The sequence below is a fragment of the Bombina bombina genome, chromosome 1 (genome assembly GCF_027579735.1).
Source record: "Bombina bombina isolate aBomBom1 chromosome 1, aBomBom1.pri, whole genome shotgun sequence".
In the NCBI taxonomy this organism is placed as follows: Eukaryota; Metazoa; Chordata; class Amphibia; order Anura; family Bombinatoridae; genus Bombina; species Bombina bombina.
Genome location: NC_069499.1, coordinates 46,418,975 through 46,439,029, shown reverse-complemented (window position 1 = coordinate 46,439,029; position 20,055 = coordinate 46,418,975). Strand labels below are relative to the sequence as shown.

Below are 20,055 nucleotides of genomic sequence, written 5' to 3'. Positions count from 1 at the left end.
GACCACCTGCCTACCTACCTAGGTATCTCTCAAAAAAAGAATATATGGGGAGCAAAGCAAATTTGATAATAGAAGTAAATTGGAATCTTTTAGAATGTTATGCTCTGTCTGAATCACAAGAGAACATTTGGGTTTTTATATTACTTTAAACATGGTGGCACCAATTACTTTATTGCAGCTCGGTAGAATGTAGAAAAGCAGCAATATTTATAAATAAATTACAGGAAAAGTGGAAACTATAAATAATGAAAGTATATTACAAAGTTCTTTAAAGGGACAGTCTACACCAGAATGTCTATTGTTTTAAAAGATAGATAATCCCTTTATTACCCATTCCCTAGTTTTGCACAACCAACACAGTTATATTAATACACTTTTTACCTCTGTGATTACCTTGTATCTAAGCCTCTGCAGACTGCCCCTTATCTCAGTTATATTAATATACTTTTTACCTCTGTGATTACCTTGTATCTAAGCCTCTGCAGACTGCTCCTTATCTCAGTTATATTAATATACTTTTTACCTCTGTGATTACCTTGTATCTAAGCCTCTGCAGACTGCCCCCTTATCTCAGTTATATTAGTATACTTTTTACCTCTGTGATTACCTTGTATCTAAGCCTCTGCAGACTGCCCCTTATCTCGGTTATATTAATATACTTTTTACCTCTGTGATTACCTTGTATCTAAGCCTCTGCAGACTGCCCTTATCTCAGTTATATTAATATACTTTTTACCTCTGTGATTACCTTGTATCTAAGCCTCTGCAGACTGCTCCTTATCTCAGTTATATTAATACACGTTTTACCTCTGTGATTACCTTGTATCTAAGCCTCTGCAGACTGCTCCTTATCTCAGTTATATTAATATACCTTTTACCTCTGTGATTACCTTGTATCTAAGCCTCTTTAAACTGCCCCCGTATTTCAGTTCTTTTGACAGACTTGCAGTTTAGCCAATCAGTGCTGGCTCCTAGGTAACTCCATGGGTGTGAGTACAATGTTATCTATATGGCACACATGAATTAACGCCCTCTACTGGTGAAAAACTGTCAAAATGCATTCAGATAAGAGGCAGCCTTCAAGGTCTAAGAAATTAGCATATGAGCCTACCTAGGTTTAGCTTTCAACTAAGAATACAAAGAGAACAAAGCAAAATTGGTGATTAAAGTAAAATGGAAATTTGTTTAATATGACATGCCCTATCTGAATCCTGAAAGTTTATTTTGGACTTTACTTTCCCTTTAACTACGTGTAATTAAACATTTTATATTACAATCTCATAATGCTAAATATTCCTTTCACTTACATGAGGAAGCCTGACATTTGTATGTTATTTATTTAATATAACAACAATGGTGATTATTTCCTGTGTTTTCCAATGGAGTATTTTATTTTCTGCAGCAATCTCAGTTATCAGGGTCTGTAATGAAATGAATACAGTTTTGTTGTCCTATTACAGGTTTCAGGGGAATCACATGACCACTGAGCTCACGCCATTGGCTGCAGGTCTGGCTATACTAGCGCTGTTATTCTGTTTCACGTCTCAGTGAGTAGCTTCATATTTTTATTAGTTGAACTAAATACAGCTCTTTAATGTAATTATGTTAAATGAAACATCTCAGTAGAATCATCCTTGTTTTTATGTCTCTGGGCATGTACCCCCTAATGACTATTTTACATTAAAGGACCACCAAACAGTAGACTACCATAATCACTAAATGCATAATAAAAAGACAATGCAAAAGCACTTAGTTTGAATTTCAAATGTGGATTTTTTTTTTACAAAATTCATAGTTAGTTTCATATTTATTCTCACTACATCATGTGACAGCCGTCAGTCAATCACTAAATGCAAGTGCGTATATTCTGTGAAGTCTTGCACATGCTCAGTAGGGGGTGGTGCTTCAGATAATGTGCATACAAAAAGATTGTGCACATTTAATGAAAGGGAATTGGAAAGTTTAAAATCACATGCTCTATCTGAATCAAGTTTAATTTTGACTTTTAGTGTTTTCTAAATAATAGATTACTTTAGCATATAAATTAGGGCAGAAAACATATTAACAGTGCTGTACTACATTTTTGTGAATAGTCAGCATTGTTGTAATTTAAAGGAACACTCAAGTCATAATTAAACTTTCATGATTCAGATAGAGCAGAATTTTTTTTTTTTTGCACTAAGAACATCATACGTTTATTACAGCTTCAAAAAAGCTCAGTGAAATTCCTTTTACAGAATGATACTGTATAGCTGATCCATAAACGAAGAGTGCACTTGCTAATGCAATGATTGCTTAAACAAACGTTTGTTACATTATATACTATAGATAACAAACATATTATGGCATGCCCAAACATTGGAATTAACACTTAGATAAACAATCAGTGTGTGATAATAAGAAGAGCCAGGGAGCACTTATGTGCCATAGCACGCTCCCTTTTATATGTCCCAAATGTAGACACAATTATAAAATGGCTTGAAGTAAGTATATGGAGCACATAGTGCAACCACACACTTGAAGATCCATCAAGGGAAAATATATACAGACAATTTCTGTGCAGCACAGAGTAAGCCTTTCAACTCACAACTCCTCGATAATGGGGCAAATTATCCTGATACCTCCTTCGTTGAGGTTTTTCCAGGATCCCGTGTCCGGACTGTGTAGTTACCATTGGTACTGTGCTTTTACATTGAGCAAGTGTTCCTCACTGCAGCTGTGATTAGGCTCATCTCCTGCGTCTGCTTACGAGCACATGGTTTCACTTGCCAAACAAACAAATGGAAACACAGCATGGAGGGCTTGGTTCAGATCCAACCAGTCAGCTCACAGATGAGTATTGATTGCGGGAATGATGACACGTTTCGCCCCTCCACTTAATGGACTGTCTTTGGGGCTTCGTCAGATAACAATCTGTTTCCATCTCCTGGCTTAAATAGCCCTTGATTTATACTTGCTTAGGAAGGTGGAGTTACCGATTTCACTCACTCCGTTATGTGACATGACATCCAGTGAAAAGAAAAACGTTTAAAAAAGTACATACTTATTTACATACTTTTTGTTACTTAGACCTGTGATTAAAACAATATACACACAATATATACACTCAATAGGATATCAGAAAACGTTGTAAAACGTAAATTTGCAACATTGTAACGTATTGCTGCAATATTTTTGCCTAAGTCTGTATTAGAGCAGCAATTTTAAGCAACTTTCCAATTTACTTCCATTAACAAAATGTGCAGTTTTTTTATATTTACACTTTTTGAGTCACCAGCTCCTACTGAGCATGTGCAAGAATTCACAGAATATACTTATATGCATTTGTGATTGGCTGATGGCTTTCACATGATACAGGGGGAGTGGAAATAGACATAACTTTGAAATTTGTCAGAAAAAAAATCTACTACTCATTTGAAGTTCAGCCTAAGTACTATTGCATTGTCTTTTTGTTATGTATTTGTTTATAATTCAAATCCACTATATTTAGTAGTCCTTTAAAGTGACACTTTACACTGCATTGAAATCATTGTGTAAAAAAAGAAAAATTATGCTTACTTGATACATTTATTTCTTTTTTGACATGATGAGTCCACAGATCATCTTAATTACTAATGGGATATTCACCTCCTGGTCAGCAGGAGGAGGCAAAGAGCACCACAGCAGAGCTGTTATATAGCTCCTCCCTTCCCTCCCACTCCAGTCATTCGACCGAAGTTGGGAAGAGAAAGGAAAAGCCAAGGTGCAGAGGTGTCTGTCTGAAGTTTATAATAAACCACAACCTGTCTAAAAGAACAGGGCGGGCCGTGGACTCATTGTGTCAAAAAAGAAATAAATTTATCAGGTAAGCATAACATTTTCTTTTCTTTTTTAAGACACGATAAGTCCATGGATCATTTTATGGGATTCAATACCCAAGCTAGGGTACACAGATGATAAGGGAGGGACAAGACAGAGAACCTAAACGGAAGGCACCACTGCTTGAAGAACCTTTCTCCCAAAAGCGGCCTCAGCCGAGGCAAAAGTGTCAAATTTGTGGAACTTTGAAAAAGTGTGAAGAGAGGACCAAGTTGCAGCCTTGCAAATCTGTTCCACAGAAACCTCATTTTTTGAACACCCATGAGGAAGCAACAGCCCTTGTGGAATGAGCCGTACCTCTATGGCGGCTGCTGTGCAGCAGTCTTATATTCAAACCAAATGATACTCTTCAGCCAAAAAGAAACAGAAGAAGCCGTAGCTTTCTGTTCCTTACGTTTTCCTGAAAAAAACCCACAAACAAAGAAGAAGACTGACAAAGGTCCTTAGTACAAAATCCTAGGAATCCTAACTCTACTTCATGAGTAGCCCTCGGATTAACACCAATAGAGATATTTACGCCATATCTTATGGCAAATCTTCCTAGTTACAGGTTTACGAGACTGAAACATGGTCTCTATGACCGAGTCAGAAAAAAACCTTGCTTGGATAGAATTAAGCATTCAATCTCCAAGCAGTCAGATTCAGAGAAACTAGATTTGGGTGATGGAAGGGCCCTTGAATTAGAAGGTCCTTCCTCAACGGAAGTTTCCAAGGTGACAGAGATGACATGTCCACCAGATCTGCATACCAAATACTGCGAGGCCAAGCAGGAGCAATGAGGATCACCTATGTCCTCTCCTGCTTGATTCAAGCACTAACCCAGGAAGAAAGCGAGAAAATATGTATATTATAGTGAAGGTCCAAGGAACCGCCAGAGTATCTAACAGTTCCGCCTGGGAATCCGACCTCGATCCGTATTCCGGGAGCTTGGCATTCTGTCAGGATGCCAAAAGATCTAATTCCAGCTGAACCCACCTGAGAATCAAGCTGGAGAACACTTCCGGATGGAGTTCCCACTCCCCCGGATGAAAGGTCTGCCTGCTCAGGATGTCTGCCTCCCAGTTTCCACCCCTGGGATTTGGGTCGCCGACACCTTCGCCCACCAAAGTATTTTTGGTTACCTCAGTCATCGCTAAGTAACTCCTCGTTCCTTCCTGATGACTGATGTAAGCCACCAAAGCTATATTGTCCGACTGGAACCTGATAAACTGGACCGAGGCTAACTAGGGCCAGGTCAGAAGAGCCTTGAAGATCGCTCTCAGCTCCAGAATGTTTAAAGGTAGAACAGACTATGACTGAGTCCAAACTCCCTGAGGCTTTAGGGAGCCCCAAACTGCTCCCTATCCTATAAGGCTGGCGTCTATTGTCACAATCACCCAAGATGGTCTGTGAAAGCAGGTTCCCTGGGATGATGATCTGTAAAACAACCACTATTGAAAAAAATCCCTTGTCTCCTGCTCCTTTAGTAGTATTCGAGGAGACAAGTCCGCATAATCTCCGTTCCGTTGCTTGAGCATGCTTAACCGAAGCACAGCAAACAGTGATCCCAAAACCCTTGTGAAAGTTCTGGGAGCTGTGTCAAGACCGAAGGGAAGAGTCACGAACTGGAAGAATTTGTCCAGAAAAGCAAACCTTAGGAACTTGAGATGAGCCCTGTAAATAGGAACATGCATGTACGCGTCCTTGTCATAAATTGACCCTCTTGGATCAAAGGGAGAATGGAACGAATAGTTTCCCTCCTGAAGGACGGTACTCTGAGAAATTAGTGGAGATCTAAAATTGGTTTGAAGGTTCCCTCCCTTTTTTGGAACCATGATAGATTAAAATAAAATCCCAAACCCTGTTCTTGTACCTGAACAAGAACTATCACTCCCAGGTTGGAAAGGTCTCTTACGCAGTGTAAGAACGCCTCACATTTTGTCTGGTCTACAGACAATCCTGAAAACAGAAAACCAGCCATTTTACTCGCCTCTTTTCTTGACTATGGTGCATTGTGGGGGATGCTGCTCATTTCCTACACTTCCTTTTATGGCCAGACTGGTGTGCATCATCCATGGGAGACAGGATGCAGTCTTAGAATTGTGATGTCATCACTTATTATTTATAGGGCCTCTGTTCAGTATGCTTTGCCTTTGCTTTGTCTCAGACCTGTTTGTGAGAGTTCCTGTGTATTACCTGGCTGCCTGATGTCCTTCCTGGTTCCTGATCCCTGGCTTGTTCTGTCTCTGCTGTTTTCCTTGTTCCGGCTCGTCTGACTATTCGCTTTGGCTCCTGACTCGGCTCGTCTGACTACCAGCTCTGGTTTTGACTCCTGGCTTGTTATTTGACTTCTGGACTTTTTATTATTTTTTGCTATGAATAAAGGTGTGATTATTTTTGCACTTCTCGTCTCAGTCTGATTCCTGGCACCCTGACAGATACTCTCTTTATTGGGATCCTGAACATCTCGAACCCAAGCCTGAGCGAAGAAGGAAAGTCTGCCCCCTACAAGATCCGGTCTCGGATCGGGGGCATGCCCTTCATGCTGTCCTTGATCTCACAGCAGGCTTTTTGGATTTCCAAGATTGGAGGGGTCTCCATGCAGGTTTAGACTGATCTTGTTTGGAGACATAAGAGGAAGAATTTCCCTTGAAATTTCGAAAGGAACGAAAATTGCTCTGTCGTCCTTTTCTCTTATCCTGAGGTAAAAGGAGACCCTTACCTCCCGTGAAGTCAGAAATAATCTCTGACAGGCCAGGTCCAAACAAGGTCTTCCCCTTGTAAGGAATAGCTAAACAATTCTGAATGTATGTATGGAGTAATTGTAAAGTACGGTTAATCACCCGTAAGGGTCTCAAGGTGCTGCTCATCTAATCCACCTCAGAAGGATGAAATGTTAAGTGGACCTCGCCGGGGATTAAAACCTGCAACCCTTGGGTTGCAACAAAACCTAGCCACAGTGCCTAGCCTGTTGAGCTAGCCTATCTGATAAGATACAGAAGCTTAGACTCAGAGGACACATCCGCAGACCAAGGCTTTAACCAGAAGGCTCTGCAAGCTAGAATAGAGAAATCCAAAATCATTGCTACCAGCTTTGATAACTTGAATGGAAGCATCCAAAATAAAGGAATTAGCCAATTTAAGGACTTTTATCCTATCCTGGATTTCATTCAAAGACGTTTCTGTCCTGATAGCATCAGGTAACGCCTCAACCAATATGCTGCCGCACTAGTGACGGTAGAAATGCACACAGATGGCTGCCATTGTAAGCCCTGGTGTACAGAAAAACTTTTTTTTTTTATTACTACGACTGAGGAGTCTCTGTCGTCCAATGTAGCTAAAACCTCCTTGAGTAACAGATGGAGGTGATGTGGCTTAAACTTGAAAGATACAAGCATCAACAAGAGGAATTACACTGTGTTAGAAACCTTGCTTGCTGAATGTCTGTTCTTCCTCTAACGCTTTCCCATCAATATTGGGAAAGCAGACAATGCATCAGAACATATGAGAAGAGCGAAGGGCACTGCATGTGAGGGCAATAAAATGTGGGACTCTTGAGGCGTATATTGAACATTGTAATTGTGCTACGGAATTTGGCGGCGCTATACAAATACAAGACAATAACAATAATTGTAATTAAATTTCTGGACAACATCCTCATTGTGAAATGTCTCAGAAAAAGACTATTCCTAAGGATTAGGTTCCTCACATACATGAAGAACAGAAAGGATTTGATGGTTCCACATTTGAATACAAAGAACCAAGATCTCTAAAAAAAAAAATTGAATATTTTAAACATAGCAAAATATACAAAAACTTTACTGTCACTTTAAATTTTGAAAAGGAATCTTTTTTCTTTTTATTTTTTTTGTGTATATAGGGCAAAACAGCTTAACTAAATGTGCAATTTAACAGTATCCCTCAGCGTGAAACTGCTGAGGTGCCTGCCTGAGCCATAGAACTAACTCCCTCTGAGTAGTACATGCAGATCCAGAACTGTACCTCAACAGGGGAAGACAGTCTCCAGTCCTAATTACGCTTGATATATGTGAAAATGCGTAATAGGACCAATAACTGCACAACTTCCTCTTACGCAGTGTAATTTTAGGCTCTCCGGAAGAGAAGGGAAAAATGTGCGCTATGCAAATGCCGCCTCCCCAAGGACCGCCCGTCATGGGCGTTGACTTTACAGTAATCTCCCGGTCGGCATGATGTTTATGTAACCGCCGGTTGAGATGTGACCACTGCAAATGTTAGATTGTCCTAATGCCTGCCTCTAACTGAAAAAAAATGTCTCCTGAGTGGAAAGGAGAATAAATAACAAAGTGCCCAATTACGCCCGTTGAGAGCGATGTCAGAACAGTCATCTGCCGGTCGTTATGATTGTTTAAGCAACCTTCGGTAGATGGGAAGCACCATAATTGATTGCCTGCGTGTAGCTGTCGATTATAGTCTCCCAAATATAATGGACAATTCATACCTGAGCAAAATAAAGTGCCCATATCCACTAAGGGCTACCTTGTATGTCCCATTTACAAAGTGAGTGGCCAACTTCTTCCGAGTTTTTCTTTCTTCTTTTAACCCCAGAAATAAGTCGGCACTTACCTCACATTCTGCCCGACAGCAAAGGCAGCTCCCAGGTCTGCAAAGTCCTATTCCTCACATGGACCTGTGAATTAAGAGAAAATACTGAGTAATATCCCTCAGATTTTTCCGGGTTAGGGCAGCAACAGTATATGGGAAGCGCAGTGAGAATTATGTCCCACAAGTTCGCATTGCTCTAAAGCCACCAAAGCTCTACTGTAGAGACTGATATGGACTACAGCTACACCCCAGAACAAAGCAGCACAATCTTGTACTATTTTAAAAATAATAAACTCTTGATTGAAGAATCTTTTTCTAACACCTTATATATGTACTGCCTTGTTCTCTTTGAAAAACTTTGTGAAGATTTGGGCTCATATAGATTGCTTACTTTTTCTTATAGCAGGGCATTATTCCTTTTACTAGATTCCCTCTCAGACCTTTACAACCATGCATGCTGAGACAGTTAAACAGTGATCATTCGGACCTGTCACAACAGATCATATTGGACAGCCTGTCAAGAGATTCGCTCTCTTGGTGGCTTTGTCAAGATCACCTGTCACGAGGCACGTGCTTCTTAAGACCGTCCTGGGAGATTGTGACTATGGACGCCAGCCTTTCAGGCTGGGGAGCAGTTTGAGATGCCAGGAAGCCACAAGGTTTATGGACTAAGGAGGAGTCCTCTCTTTCAATCAATATTTTGGAACTGCAGGCAATCTTCAATGCGCTGAAAGCTTGGACCCTTCTGGGTTTGTCCAAGACAATATAACAACGTTTGCTTACATCAACCATCAGGGAGGAACGAGAAGTTCCTTAGCGATGAGAGAGGTGTCTCCAATCCTAGAATAGGCTGAAGCCCACAGTTGTGTGCTGTCAGCGATCCACATTCCGGGTGTGGACAACTGGGAAGCAGACTTCTTCAGCAGACAATTTTTTTCACCCGGGGGAATGGTCTCTCCACTCCGAAGTGTTTAGAGAGGTTTGCAGCAGATGGGGGATGCCAGAGGTAGATCTTATGGCCTCTTGTCTCAATGCCAAACTACCCAGGTACGGGTTGAGATTAAGGGATCCTCAAGAAGATTTAATAGACGCTCTAGCAGTTCCATGGAGGCTCAGACTCAAATATCTCTTTCCTCCATTGCCTCTTCTCCCTCGTGTGGTGGCCCGCATCAAGCAGGAGCTAACAACGGTAATCCTAATTGCTCCTTCCTGGCCGCGAAGGTGTGGATCTGGTGAGGATGTCCTCTTTTCCTCCGTGGAGGTTACCTTGTTGCAGGGACCTGCTGATACAGGGTCCCTTCCTACATCAAAATCTAGATTCTCTGAGGCTGACTGCATGGATCTCCAGAATGGTTTGGAGAAGTTCTCTGAAGGAGACCCATATTGGCCCTGTCGGATTTGCTGCACAAAAGATTAGCTGAGCTTCCATATGTGCAGTCCTTTGTTAAGGCTCTGACTAGGATCAGACCTGTGTTTAGACCTGTGACTCCGCTTTGGAGTCTCAATCTTGTTCTTCGAAATTGGCAGCAGGCTCCGTTTGAGCCCATGCATGCTGCTGACATTAAACTGTTATCTTTGAAGGTCTTGTTTCTATAAGCCATTGCCTCTGCTTGCAGAGTCTCTGAGATCTCGGCTTTACAGTGTGACCCACCTTACCTAGTTTTTCATGCTGATAAGGCGGTTTTGCGTACTAGGTTAGGTTTCCTTCCTAAGGTGGTGTCAGATCGTAAAATCAATCAAGAGATTGTTGTTCCTTCCTTGTGTCCCAATCCTCCTTCAGCGAAGGAATGTTTGCTTCACAATCGGGATGTGGTTCATGCTTTGAAGTTTTACCTTCAGGCTACTAAGGAATTCAGACAATCTTCATCTTTGTTTGTTGTTTATGCGGGTAGACGTAGGGGGCAGAAGACCACTACGTCTTCCTTGTCTTTCTGGTTGAGGAGTGTCATTTGCTTGGTTTATGAGAAAGCGGGACAGCAGCCTCCTGAGAGGATTACGGCTCATTCCACTAGAGCAGTTGCTTCTTCCTGGGCTTTTAAGAACGAAGCCTCTATGGATCAGATTTGTAAGGCGGCTACCTGGTCCTCCTTACACACTTTTTCTAAATTTTACAAATTTGATATGTTTGTTTCAGCTGAAGCAGCTTTCGGGAGAAAGGTTTTGCAGGCTGTGGTGCCTCAGATTAGGGTCCGCCTCTTTCTTCCCTCCCGTTATTCCTTCAGTGTCCTCTGGAGCTTGGTTATTGTTTTCCCAACAGTAAGGAATGAAGTCGTGGACTCTCCCTGCTTGATGGAAAGAAAACAAAATTTATGCTCATCAGATAAATTCCTTTCTTTTCTGGCAGGGAGAGTACATGACCCCGCCCGTAAGTTATTCTTTCTTTGGGCGGCTCCCTTTTTGTTTTTCTTCTGGCACCTTTATACCCTGATGTTTCTCCTACTTTTCCTCGTTTCCTCGGCCAAATGACTGGGGATGGGGGAAGTGGGAGGGACATTTAAGCCTTTGGCTGGGGTGTCTTTGCCTCCTCCTGGTGGCCAGGTGTTGTATTTCCCAACAGTAAGGAATATCGTCGTGGACTCTCCCTGCCAGTAAAGAAAGGAATTTTTCTGGTAAGCATACATTTTTTTTTTTTAAATTTCTTCAGCAACTCTGATTTTAATATGTTTAGTATATAGAGGTTATAAGGACATGTTCATCAAAAATTACCATCACTTAGAGGCTTTAAAGGGACATGTAACCCAAAATGTTTCTTTTACGATTCAGATAAAACAGATAATTTAAAACAACTGTCCTATTTACTCATTTTATGAATTTTGCTTCATTGGCTTGGTAACCTTTGTTGAAGGAACAGGAATGCACTACTGGGAGCTAGCTGAACACGTTAAGGCAATAAGAGGTATATATGTGCAGCCACTAATCAGCAGCTAGCTCCCAGCTCATGGGAATACATGAGTATGCTTTTCAACAAAGGATACCAAGAGAACAAAGCAAATTAGATAATAGAAGTAAATGGTATGCACTATTTGAATCATGAAAGAAAATGTTTGAGTTTCATGTCCCCTTAAGACTTACTTATAAAAGTACTATTTGTGTTTTTGTTTTTCATATAGACATATATGTGTATGCAGTGGTAGAAAATGTTCTCTTTAGGGAAAACATTGCTAGTCCAATGTTAAACGCATAAGCCACATTTCTTGCTATGGCCTTGATTCCAATTTTTCAGAAATTCTTCTTTGATATTAGAATAGCAGAACTGGCTGATACTATTTTTTTGTTTGTCAAAACTGCCACAATCTTACTAATTCAAACACAGCCGAGCTTTATAACTCTGCAGCGCTAAAAAAAAACGTGCTTTCCAGGCTGACCAGACTACTCATCCTCATTCCAACATTCTGTCTTCTCTCGCTCTACATGTCCCAACTGTCAATATATTGAAGATATGTTTCCTTCGTGTTTTCAAATTTAATTGATGATGACGATGACGATGATGATGACAGTATCGGTTTTATTTGGTGTGATTCTATCACTATCAATGTTTTTAAGCATGGGCAGCTCCATCTTGTTCTTCAGGTCCAAGCATGTGCAGATTTGTGGCCAATTGTGTTATAGTCTATCCAGCGTGTTATTGTTTCATCTGTGGGTGTTGAGCATTTATCAAGTGCATTTGGCTGTTGAATTCAATGAGGCTATTTTGTTGTAAATAACTTGTGCCCTGACACCCCACAAAGATGTAGAGTTGCAACAGATCATTCCAATTAAATGTTTATTACATAATGAAATGGTATTTGCTTCAGTATGTATACAGAAAGAGAACCACAGCTCAGTGGCTTGTTCTATGACCCGGTTACCACATGGGAGTAGCTTTTTTTAGCCCAATTGTGATTTTTACAGAAGAGAACTCTCCTGAAGTATATTAGTCTGATCCCGCCTGACAAGGTCAGTCCATCCCCAAATACCAGGCAATTCTCCTGTGAACAAGAAAAATTGTAACCCCAGAGGATCGTTTCAGCCTTCTCTGGGTCTCATCAGTGAGGTGCTGCCATATCCCACTAAGCACACAGGGCAAGGAGTCCACGTCTGGTTTTCACCCATCACCTTTAGGGAGACTTTCCCCAGAGTCCTAATACAAATTTACAATAAGAGAAGCAGGGATATGTCTGTATCTCACTGACGAGGCCCAAAGGTATCACCTGGGGGTGCCTTTTCCCTTGTTGAGAGGAGAATTGCTTGGTATTTCGGGGCTGAAATGACCGTAGTCAGCTGGACTGATTTGCTACAGGAAAGTCTTCCTCTGTGAAAAGCACAACTGGACTAAAAGCTGCTCCCAGGTTGTAACCGGCCATAGAACAAGCCACTGAGCTGTTGTTTCTTCCTGACAGACTGCTTCTTTTTCTGTATGAATTTGTAAGAGTATTTAATTAGTTTTATAACGAGATTTGTGTTTAACCAAACCAAAGGTACAGTCCTCTTGGAAATTGTTATGGTTCATAAAGATAATTACCCATTCCCCATCTTTGCATAACCAACACTGTTATATTAATATACTTGTTACCTCTCTAATTACCTGTATCTAAACCCATGTAAACTGCCCCTTATCTCAGTGTTTTTTTTAGCTTTTTATAATCTTGAATTTTAGCCAATTAGTGTTCTTGTGAAACATTTATTCTCCACGAGAGTGAGCACAGTTCTATCTATATGGTTCACACGAACTAGCACTGTCTGACTGTTGTGCAAAATTGTAAAAAGCTTAAATTAAACAAGAACAAAAACACTGAGATAGACAGTACTTTAATAAATGCAACGTAGTTGTGAATATTTCCTGCTTTTATTACATGCAGGGCTTTAAAAGCAAATTCTAACTTTTTGCAGGGACGTGAAGATTTCAGTGGTTTGTTTATTCACTGAAATGCTTCTTTGCTATTCGTTATTCTTCGCATGGAGAGCAAATTTAGACATAACTAGACCCTTATTCCTTGGTGTGGTAAGTGCTGTCTTGCATTGCGCATGATTATGAAACCTTGTTTATATGGACTGAGAGCAAATTCACTAATGGTTATAGCTGTGACATTAATTTCCTGGGATCTTGTACATTCCATAAACAGCTTGTAAAACATAACTGTGTAGATAATGTTCTAGCCTGCATTTCAAAATTAAATACTTCATGTGTAAATGAGTGCCAGGAATAGCTTACAATAGTAAATATGTGTAATAAAAATCACAGAATACAGTTCTAATGCAAAGAATCATCATGAAATCTGTAGAAGTGAGATGTGAATAAAGGACAATTAAAGGGACAGTAAAGTCAAATTTTTTATTTTTTTTTAAGTAGACAACCCAAGGTATTGATCTAGACCCATTCTGGTATATTTCATGCCATTATTTCACCACCAAATGCGATCATATAAAAAAAATAATTGTTAACATTTTCACAAACTTTGAGTTTCTGACTGAAATTATTTGCATACTGCTTGTGCAATCATAACACAAATGATTGTAAAAGCTTCTCTGGGATCCCCTTTGTTCAGAAATAGCAGACATTCATGGCTTTGCCATTGGTTTTTGGTAATTAGAAGTTTAATTGCAGCTTTCCCAGCAGTGAAGGTGTTAATTAGGTATCTTATAAGGTTAATTTTAGCTGTAGTGTAGTGATTACCCTCCCACTTAATGCATCCCTCCCAAATAGCTCTCTAACCCTCCACTAATGGTGGCCATCTTTGATACTGGCAGCTGTCTGCCATACCTAATTTATGGCTATTATTATTATTTTTTTCTAAGTTTTATATTTTAAAAATGTTTTCTGTAGTGTAGTGGTCCCCCCACCAACCCCCCCTCACGGCAATCCCTACATATGGGGAACCCCCCCCATTCCATCCCTTTTTTTGTAGTGTAGCTTCCCATCCCTCCCTCTCCCCTTCATTTTTTTTTTCTGCAATGTAGGGACCCCCTTTCTCTGCCACTGGACCACCTACCCGCCTCCCTTTTTCCCTACCACTCCTCCCGCCTGCACCAGCAGATGATAGTTACAGACGGTGACATAAACAGTGTCACTGTCTGTAAGATGACATGACTAAGAGCCTATAGCAGGTTCGAAACGTTTGTTTGTTTTCCTATGGACCCTGCATAAGAAATAAAGGTCCTTTTAAAATTCTTTGGTGGCTGGAAATATGTTGTATTTTGTAACGATCTGGCATCTACATTGATATGGAACTGGAGTGCCAATCATGCTCCGTTTCCATTTGCAGAGAAATGCATGAAGCTAAGGAACAGCAGATCTCGGTTGTCACTTTACAGCTGAGGCTACTGTAGCTTCCTGAAGCTGTGACATGTATATATACTGTATATACATTATGCTCTATTATGGGCAAAGTACTGTATGATGTGTATATGTCATTTTGAGTTAAGGGGTTAAAGGAGGTATGGCCACTATGCCTTGGTGACAGAGACTTGGTGGTTCAGAAGAGATGAGAAATCGGTTTAATATGGTATGCTCTGTCTGAATAACAAAAGACATTTTTTAGGTTTCATGTCCCTTTAAAATTTCATAATTCAGGTAGAGCATGCAACTTTAAAGGGATTGTAAAGTATAACCCAATACTGGGCAGTATATAAATGTAATCTTTTAAACAGGGGCACTTTAATTTATTAAAATTTTGAAATACACTTCATTTTTAAAATATTTCCCTATTAGTTATAGTAAACATACCGCCGTTCCTCCGCCCGCATCTCCTACCTTCTCAATGACGAATCCGGCTTCCTCCAATTGTCGCGTGCCCCCTTTGGCGTCCAGCACACGGGGCACGCAACGATTGGAGGAAGCCGGCTTCATCATTGATATGCTAAAGAAGGTAGGAGATGTGGGCGGAGGAAAGGCGCTATGTTTACTATAACTAAGAGGGAAATATTTTAAAAATGAAGCCTCAGGAGCACGGTATACGACTGGGAGCTAGCTGAACCCATCTGGTGATCCAATGACAAGGACTATATATGTGCAGCAACTAATCAGCTGCTAGCTGCCGATAGTGCATTGCTGCTTATTAGCCTACCTAGGTATGCTATTCAACAAAGGCTACTAAGATAACAAAGCAAATGTAATTACAGAATAAATTGGATTTTTAATTACGTGCTCTTTTACTTTACTGTCCTTTTAATTGGTGAGGATTCCGTTACTATAATTTTACCGCGTTTAACTGCAAAACACCTGTGCTTAGAATTCCTGTTCAATTATAAAATGCTCCCTGTAGATATAAATGAAATCTAGTAAGAGACATCTATGCTCTGAGGGCCTCTGGTAACCGTGAGCTTATTGTTCTTAAACCCAAAATGTTTCATTCATGATTCAGATAGAGAATACAATTTTTAAAAGTTTCCAATTTACTTTTGTTAGTAAACGTGCATTGTTCGCTTGTTATTTTTTGTTGAAGAGATATCTAGATAGGTATTAAAATAGTGCTGCCATCTAGTGTTTTTGCTAATGTATAACATTGTTGTAAAACAGCTGCAATGTAGAACTGCAGACACGTGCACGCTCCTGAACTTACCTTTCTGCTTTTCAACAAAGGATAGCAAGAAAAAGAAGACAATTTAATAACTGAACTAAATTGGAAAGTTTTAAATCTGAATGATGAAAGAAAATGTTTGGTTGTTATGTCTCTTTATGTTATGTATTTTATTAGTTGTATGAATATAAAAAAAAGCTCTTTAACATTTGCTGTCCATAAAACCCCTGCAGGATGTTCATTTGTGACGATGTTTCTATCTAGGTTGAAAGGTTTTGGATGCAGAGTAACGCTGTGGTTTGCGTTTTGGCGGGTCTTGGACTGAACGTGTTCACTCGCATCCTTAAAAGCAGAATCATCAACTCTCAACTGCCGCAGTTTCTAGAATGGACTTTTGCAGTTGTGGTTATTGCTAACCAAGTCACAAGCAACTTCCGGTAAGGAACAACTGAGAAAAATAAATATAGAAAAAGCCTGGTGGCACTTAGTTTTAAGCATGAAAATGCATATTCATGTCTTTATTGTCTTTCTATTTCTTTAGCATTTGTGACCAAAGCAGCAACTCTGTGATTGATAAATTTGCAAGAAATCTTTTGTTGTCTATTCCAAATAACTCGATCATTTTACTGAGAGGTGACTTGCCGGGAAACTCCTTGCGGTATCTGCAGAACTGCGAAGGCCTGAGGCCTGACCTAGCGCTTGTGGACCAAGAGGTAAAGACGTTTGTGTTACATGATACTATTTGGGGTAACATCATGCAGTTTGTTTTCTGTTATTCCCTTATAGGCCGGCATTAGTAGGCTTATTGACTTGCAGTCGGTAGAAACACCAAGAAACCTTATAAACTCATCCCCTTTTCTGTTACCTTCAGTTTAGTTTCTTCATATTTGGAAGTAGTTTGTGCTGTAGCTGTGCGCGTGTTTGTTTTTTATACACATTGTGCTTTGCAGACTACCAGTACCCATAAGGCTTCATCCTTTCATGTCATGAGAGTCTCCTCCATTTTGTTTTTTTGTGTTTAGTAGAGGTCTGAGGGCTTTGGCTATATCCCCTAAGTTACATCTTGCGCATTGAAATGTTATTGTACCTGTTGTCACTTCTCTATACTCACATAGACACATTGTACAATAGTAAGCTCCGGCTTTACAAATATAATACACTATTTTATCGCTCCGATATTGACTTCTCACATACTTTAAAGGATAGAAAAGTCATTTATTTTCTTTCATTATTCAGACTGAACATACAATGTTAAATAACTTTCCAATTTACTTATAAGATTTATTATAAGATTTACTTTATAAGCTTGGTATCCTTTGTTGAAGGAGCAGCAATGCACTACTGGGAGCTAGCTGAACACATGTTGAGCCAGTGACAACAAGCAAACTGCAGCCACCAATCAGCAGCTAGCTCCCAGTAGTGCATTACTGTTCCTGATTTTCAACAAAGGACAGCAAGAGATTAAAGCAAATTAGATATTGGAAGTAAACTGGAAAGTTGTTTAAAATGATATGCTCTAAATCATAAAAGAAAAATGTTGGGTGATTGATCTAATTTATGCATGTGCTTAGAGTACGGGCGTGCCTATTCAGCTAAGCTTGTGCACAAAAGTCTAATTACCAATTAGGGGCTAAGATTAGATTTGATGGATGTAATATATATATATATATATATATATATATATATATATATATACACACACACATATATACACACATATATACACACATGCACACATATAGATATATATATACACACACACACATATACACAAACATATATATATATATTAGGGCTGCAACTAACGATTATTTTCATAATCGATTAATCGGCCGATATATTTTTTCGATTAATTGGATAAAAAGAGAATCAATAATAGTTTTCTATGTTTTAAATAAAATCCACATAATGAGTGTTACAAATTTAAACTTCAGACTAAAACTTTACATTAACACAACTGTTTCTTCAATTTTTAAGCAGCAGAGCACAGTTTTATAATTAAACAAAACCACAAACTGTTTGAAAAAAGGTAGAACTAGAAAGAGTTAGACTATCACTGTTAATAACATTCTGTTACTCACTCTTTCAGAAACTTTGCATTGAAATGCAAAAATCTCAACATGTCCACATGCTTCTGGCTAAGGCTGGTTCTCTGTTTGCAGCTATATTTCCTGTAGTAGAGAAAAGGCTGTTGAGGTGTATAAGTAGGGTTTTGCCAATTTCACCAAAGTGGGATATTTATCTTTGTTAGCTCTTCACCAGTGCTAAGTATTTTCTACCTTGGCAAGGGGCCTCTCAATAAAGTAACCCTTGACTTCATTCTAACATAAAAATATCTTGAATATCTATATGCAATGGTTAATAACCAGCTATAAGGTTAGGGGAAATATCTAGTCCGCTCTAAAAATAACGAATATATATTTATAAAGGTTGAATCTGGTACATATTATCACAATTTATTAAAAATATAAAAAAATAAAAAACAAAATCAGAAGCGCTAAGGACTGTATATCAATAACAGGACAAAGCCTTACACATTTATTTATACAGTACATATAATCAGCAATAGCAAGCAATACGCTAATAATTGTGCAAACAGATAATAGTGCACATCAATTTAAATAACTCCCATCAATCTAGGGGCAAGGTGTAAACAACAAGCTCAGCACTATATCATGAAAAGCATAGTTCCAAATCACCAGATTTAATATAAACAATCCAAATGATGACTATTATATCTGGGTTGCACATAAGCCAGGGGTAGTTGTAAACGTATACTGTCCTGAGAAATGAAAAGTAGACATCTGTAGATGTCCTTTAGGCTAAGGACATAACCATAAAACACAATACCATATGCAGGGGCTCATTGGAGTGAAGCAGCTGGTGTTGTGCACAGACCAACTAATTGCAAACCAACTAATCAATTAATCGATTATGAGATTCGTTGACAACTATTTTCATAATCCATTATTATCGATTATGACGATTAGTTGTTGCAGCTCTAAAATATATATATATACACACAAATATATGCACACATATTGACACAAATATATATATATATATATATATATATATATATACACACACACACATATATATATATATACAGGGAGTGCAGAATTATTAGGCAAATGAGTATTTTGACCACATCATCCTCTTTATGCATGTTGTCTTACTCCAAGCTGTATAGGCTCGAAAGCCTACTACCAATTAAGCATATTAGGTGATGTGCATCTCTGTAATGAGAAGGGGTGTGGTCTAATGACATCAACACCCTATATCAGGTGTGCATAATTATTAGGCAACTTCCTTTCCTTTGGCAAAATGGGTCAAAAGAAGGACTTGACAGGCTCAGAAAAGTCAAAAATAGTGAGATATCTTGCAGAGGGATGCAGCACTGTTAAAATTGCAAAGCTTCTGAAGCGTGATCATCGAACAATCAAGCGTTTCATTCAAAATAGTCAACAGGGTCGCAAGAAGCGTGTGGAAAAACCAAGGCGCAAAATAACTGCCCATGAACTGAGAAAAGTCAAGCGTGCAGCTGCCAAGATGCCACTTGCCACCAGTTTGGCCATATTTCAGAGCTGCAACATCACTGGAGTGCCCAAAAGCACAAGGTGTGCAATACTCAGAGACATGGCCCAGGTAAGAAAGGCTGAAAGACGACCACCACTGAACAAGACACACAAGCTGAAACGTCAAGACTGGGCCAAGAAATATCTCAAGACTGATTTTTCTAAGGTTTTATGGACTGATGAAATGAGAGCGAGTCTTGATGGGCCAGATGGATGGGCCCGTGGCTGGATTGGTAAAGGGCAGAGAGCTCCAGTCCGACTCAGACGCCAGCAAGGTGGAGGTGGAGTACTGGTTTGGGCTGGTATCATCAAAGATGAGCTTGTGGGGCCTTTTCGGGTTGAGGATGGAGTCAAGCTCAACTCCCAGTCCTACTGCCAGTTTCTGGAAGACACCTTCTTCAAGCAGTGGTACAGGAAAAAGTCTGCATCCTTCAAGAAAAACATGATTTTCATGCAGGACAATGCTCCATCACACGCGTCCAAGTACTCCACAGCGTGGCTGGCAAGAAAGGGTATAAAAGAAGAAAATCTAATGACATGGCCTCCTTGTTCACCTGATC

General features: G+C 39.6%; 1 protein-coding gene across 1 annotated transcript in view; it reads left to right on the top strand.

Moving 5' to 3' along the window:
* Positions 1-20,055, top strand: part of TMEM260 (transmembrane protein 260) — a 298,899-nt gene that overhangs the window by 200,069 nt on the left and 78,775 nt on the right. Inside the window, exons 9-12 of the mRNA XM_053697331.1 lie at positions 1,461-1,547; positions 13,291-13,402; positions 16,182-16,354; positions 16,459-16,630. Coding sequence (XP_053553306.1) covers positions 1,461-1,547; positions 13,291-13,402; positions 16,182-16,354; positions 16,459-16,630 — 544 coding nt within the window. The remainder of the gene's footprint in view (positions 1-1,460; positions 1,548-13,290; positions 13,403-16,181; positions 16,355-16,458; positions 16,631-20,055) is intronic.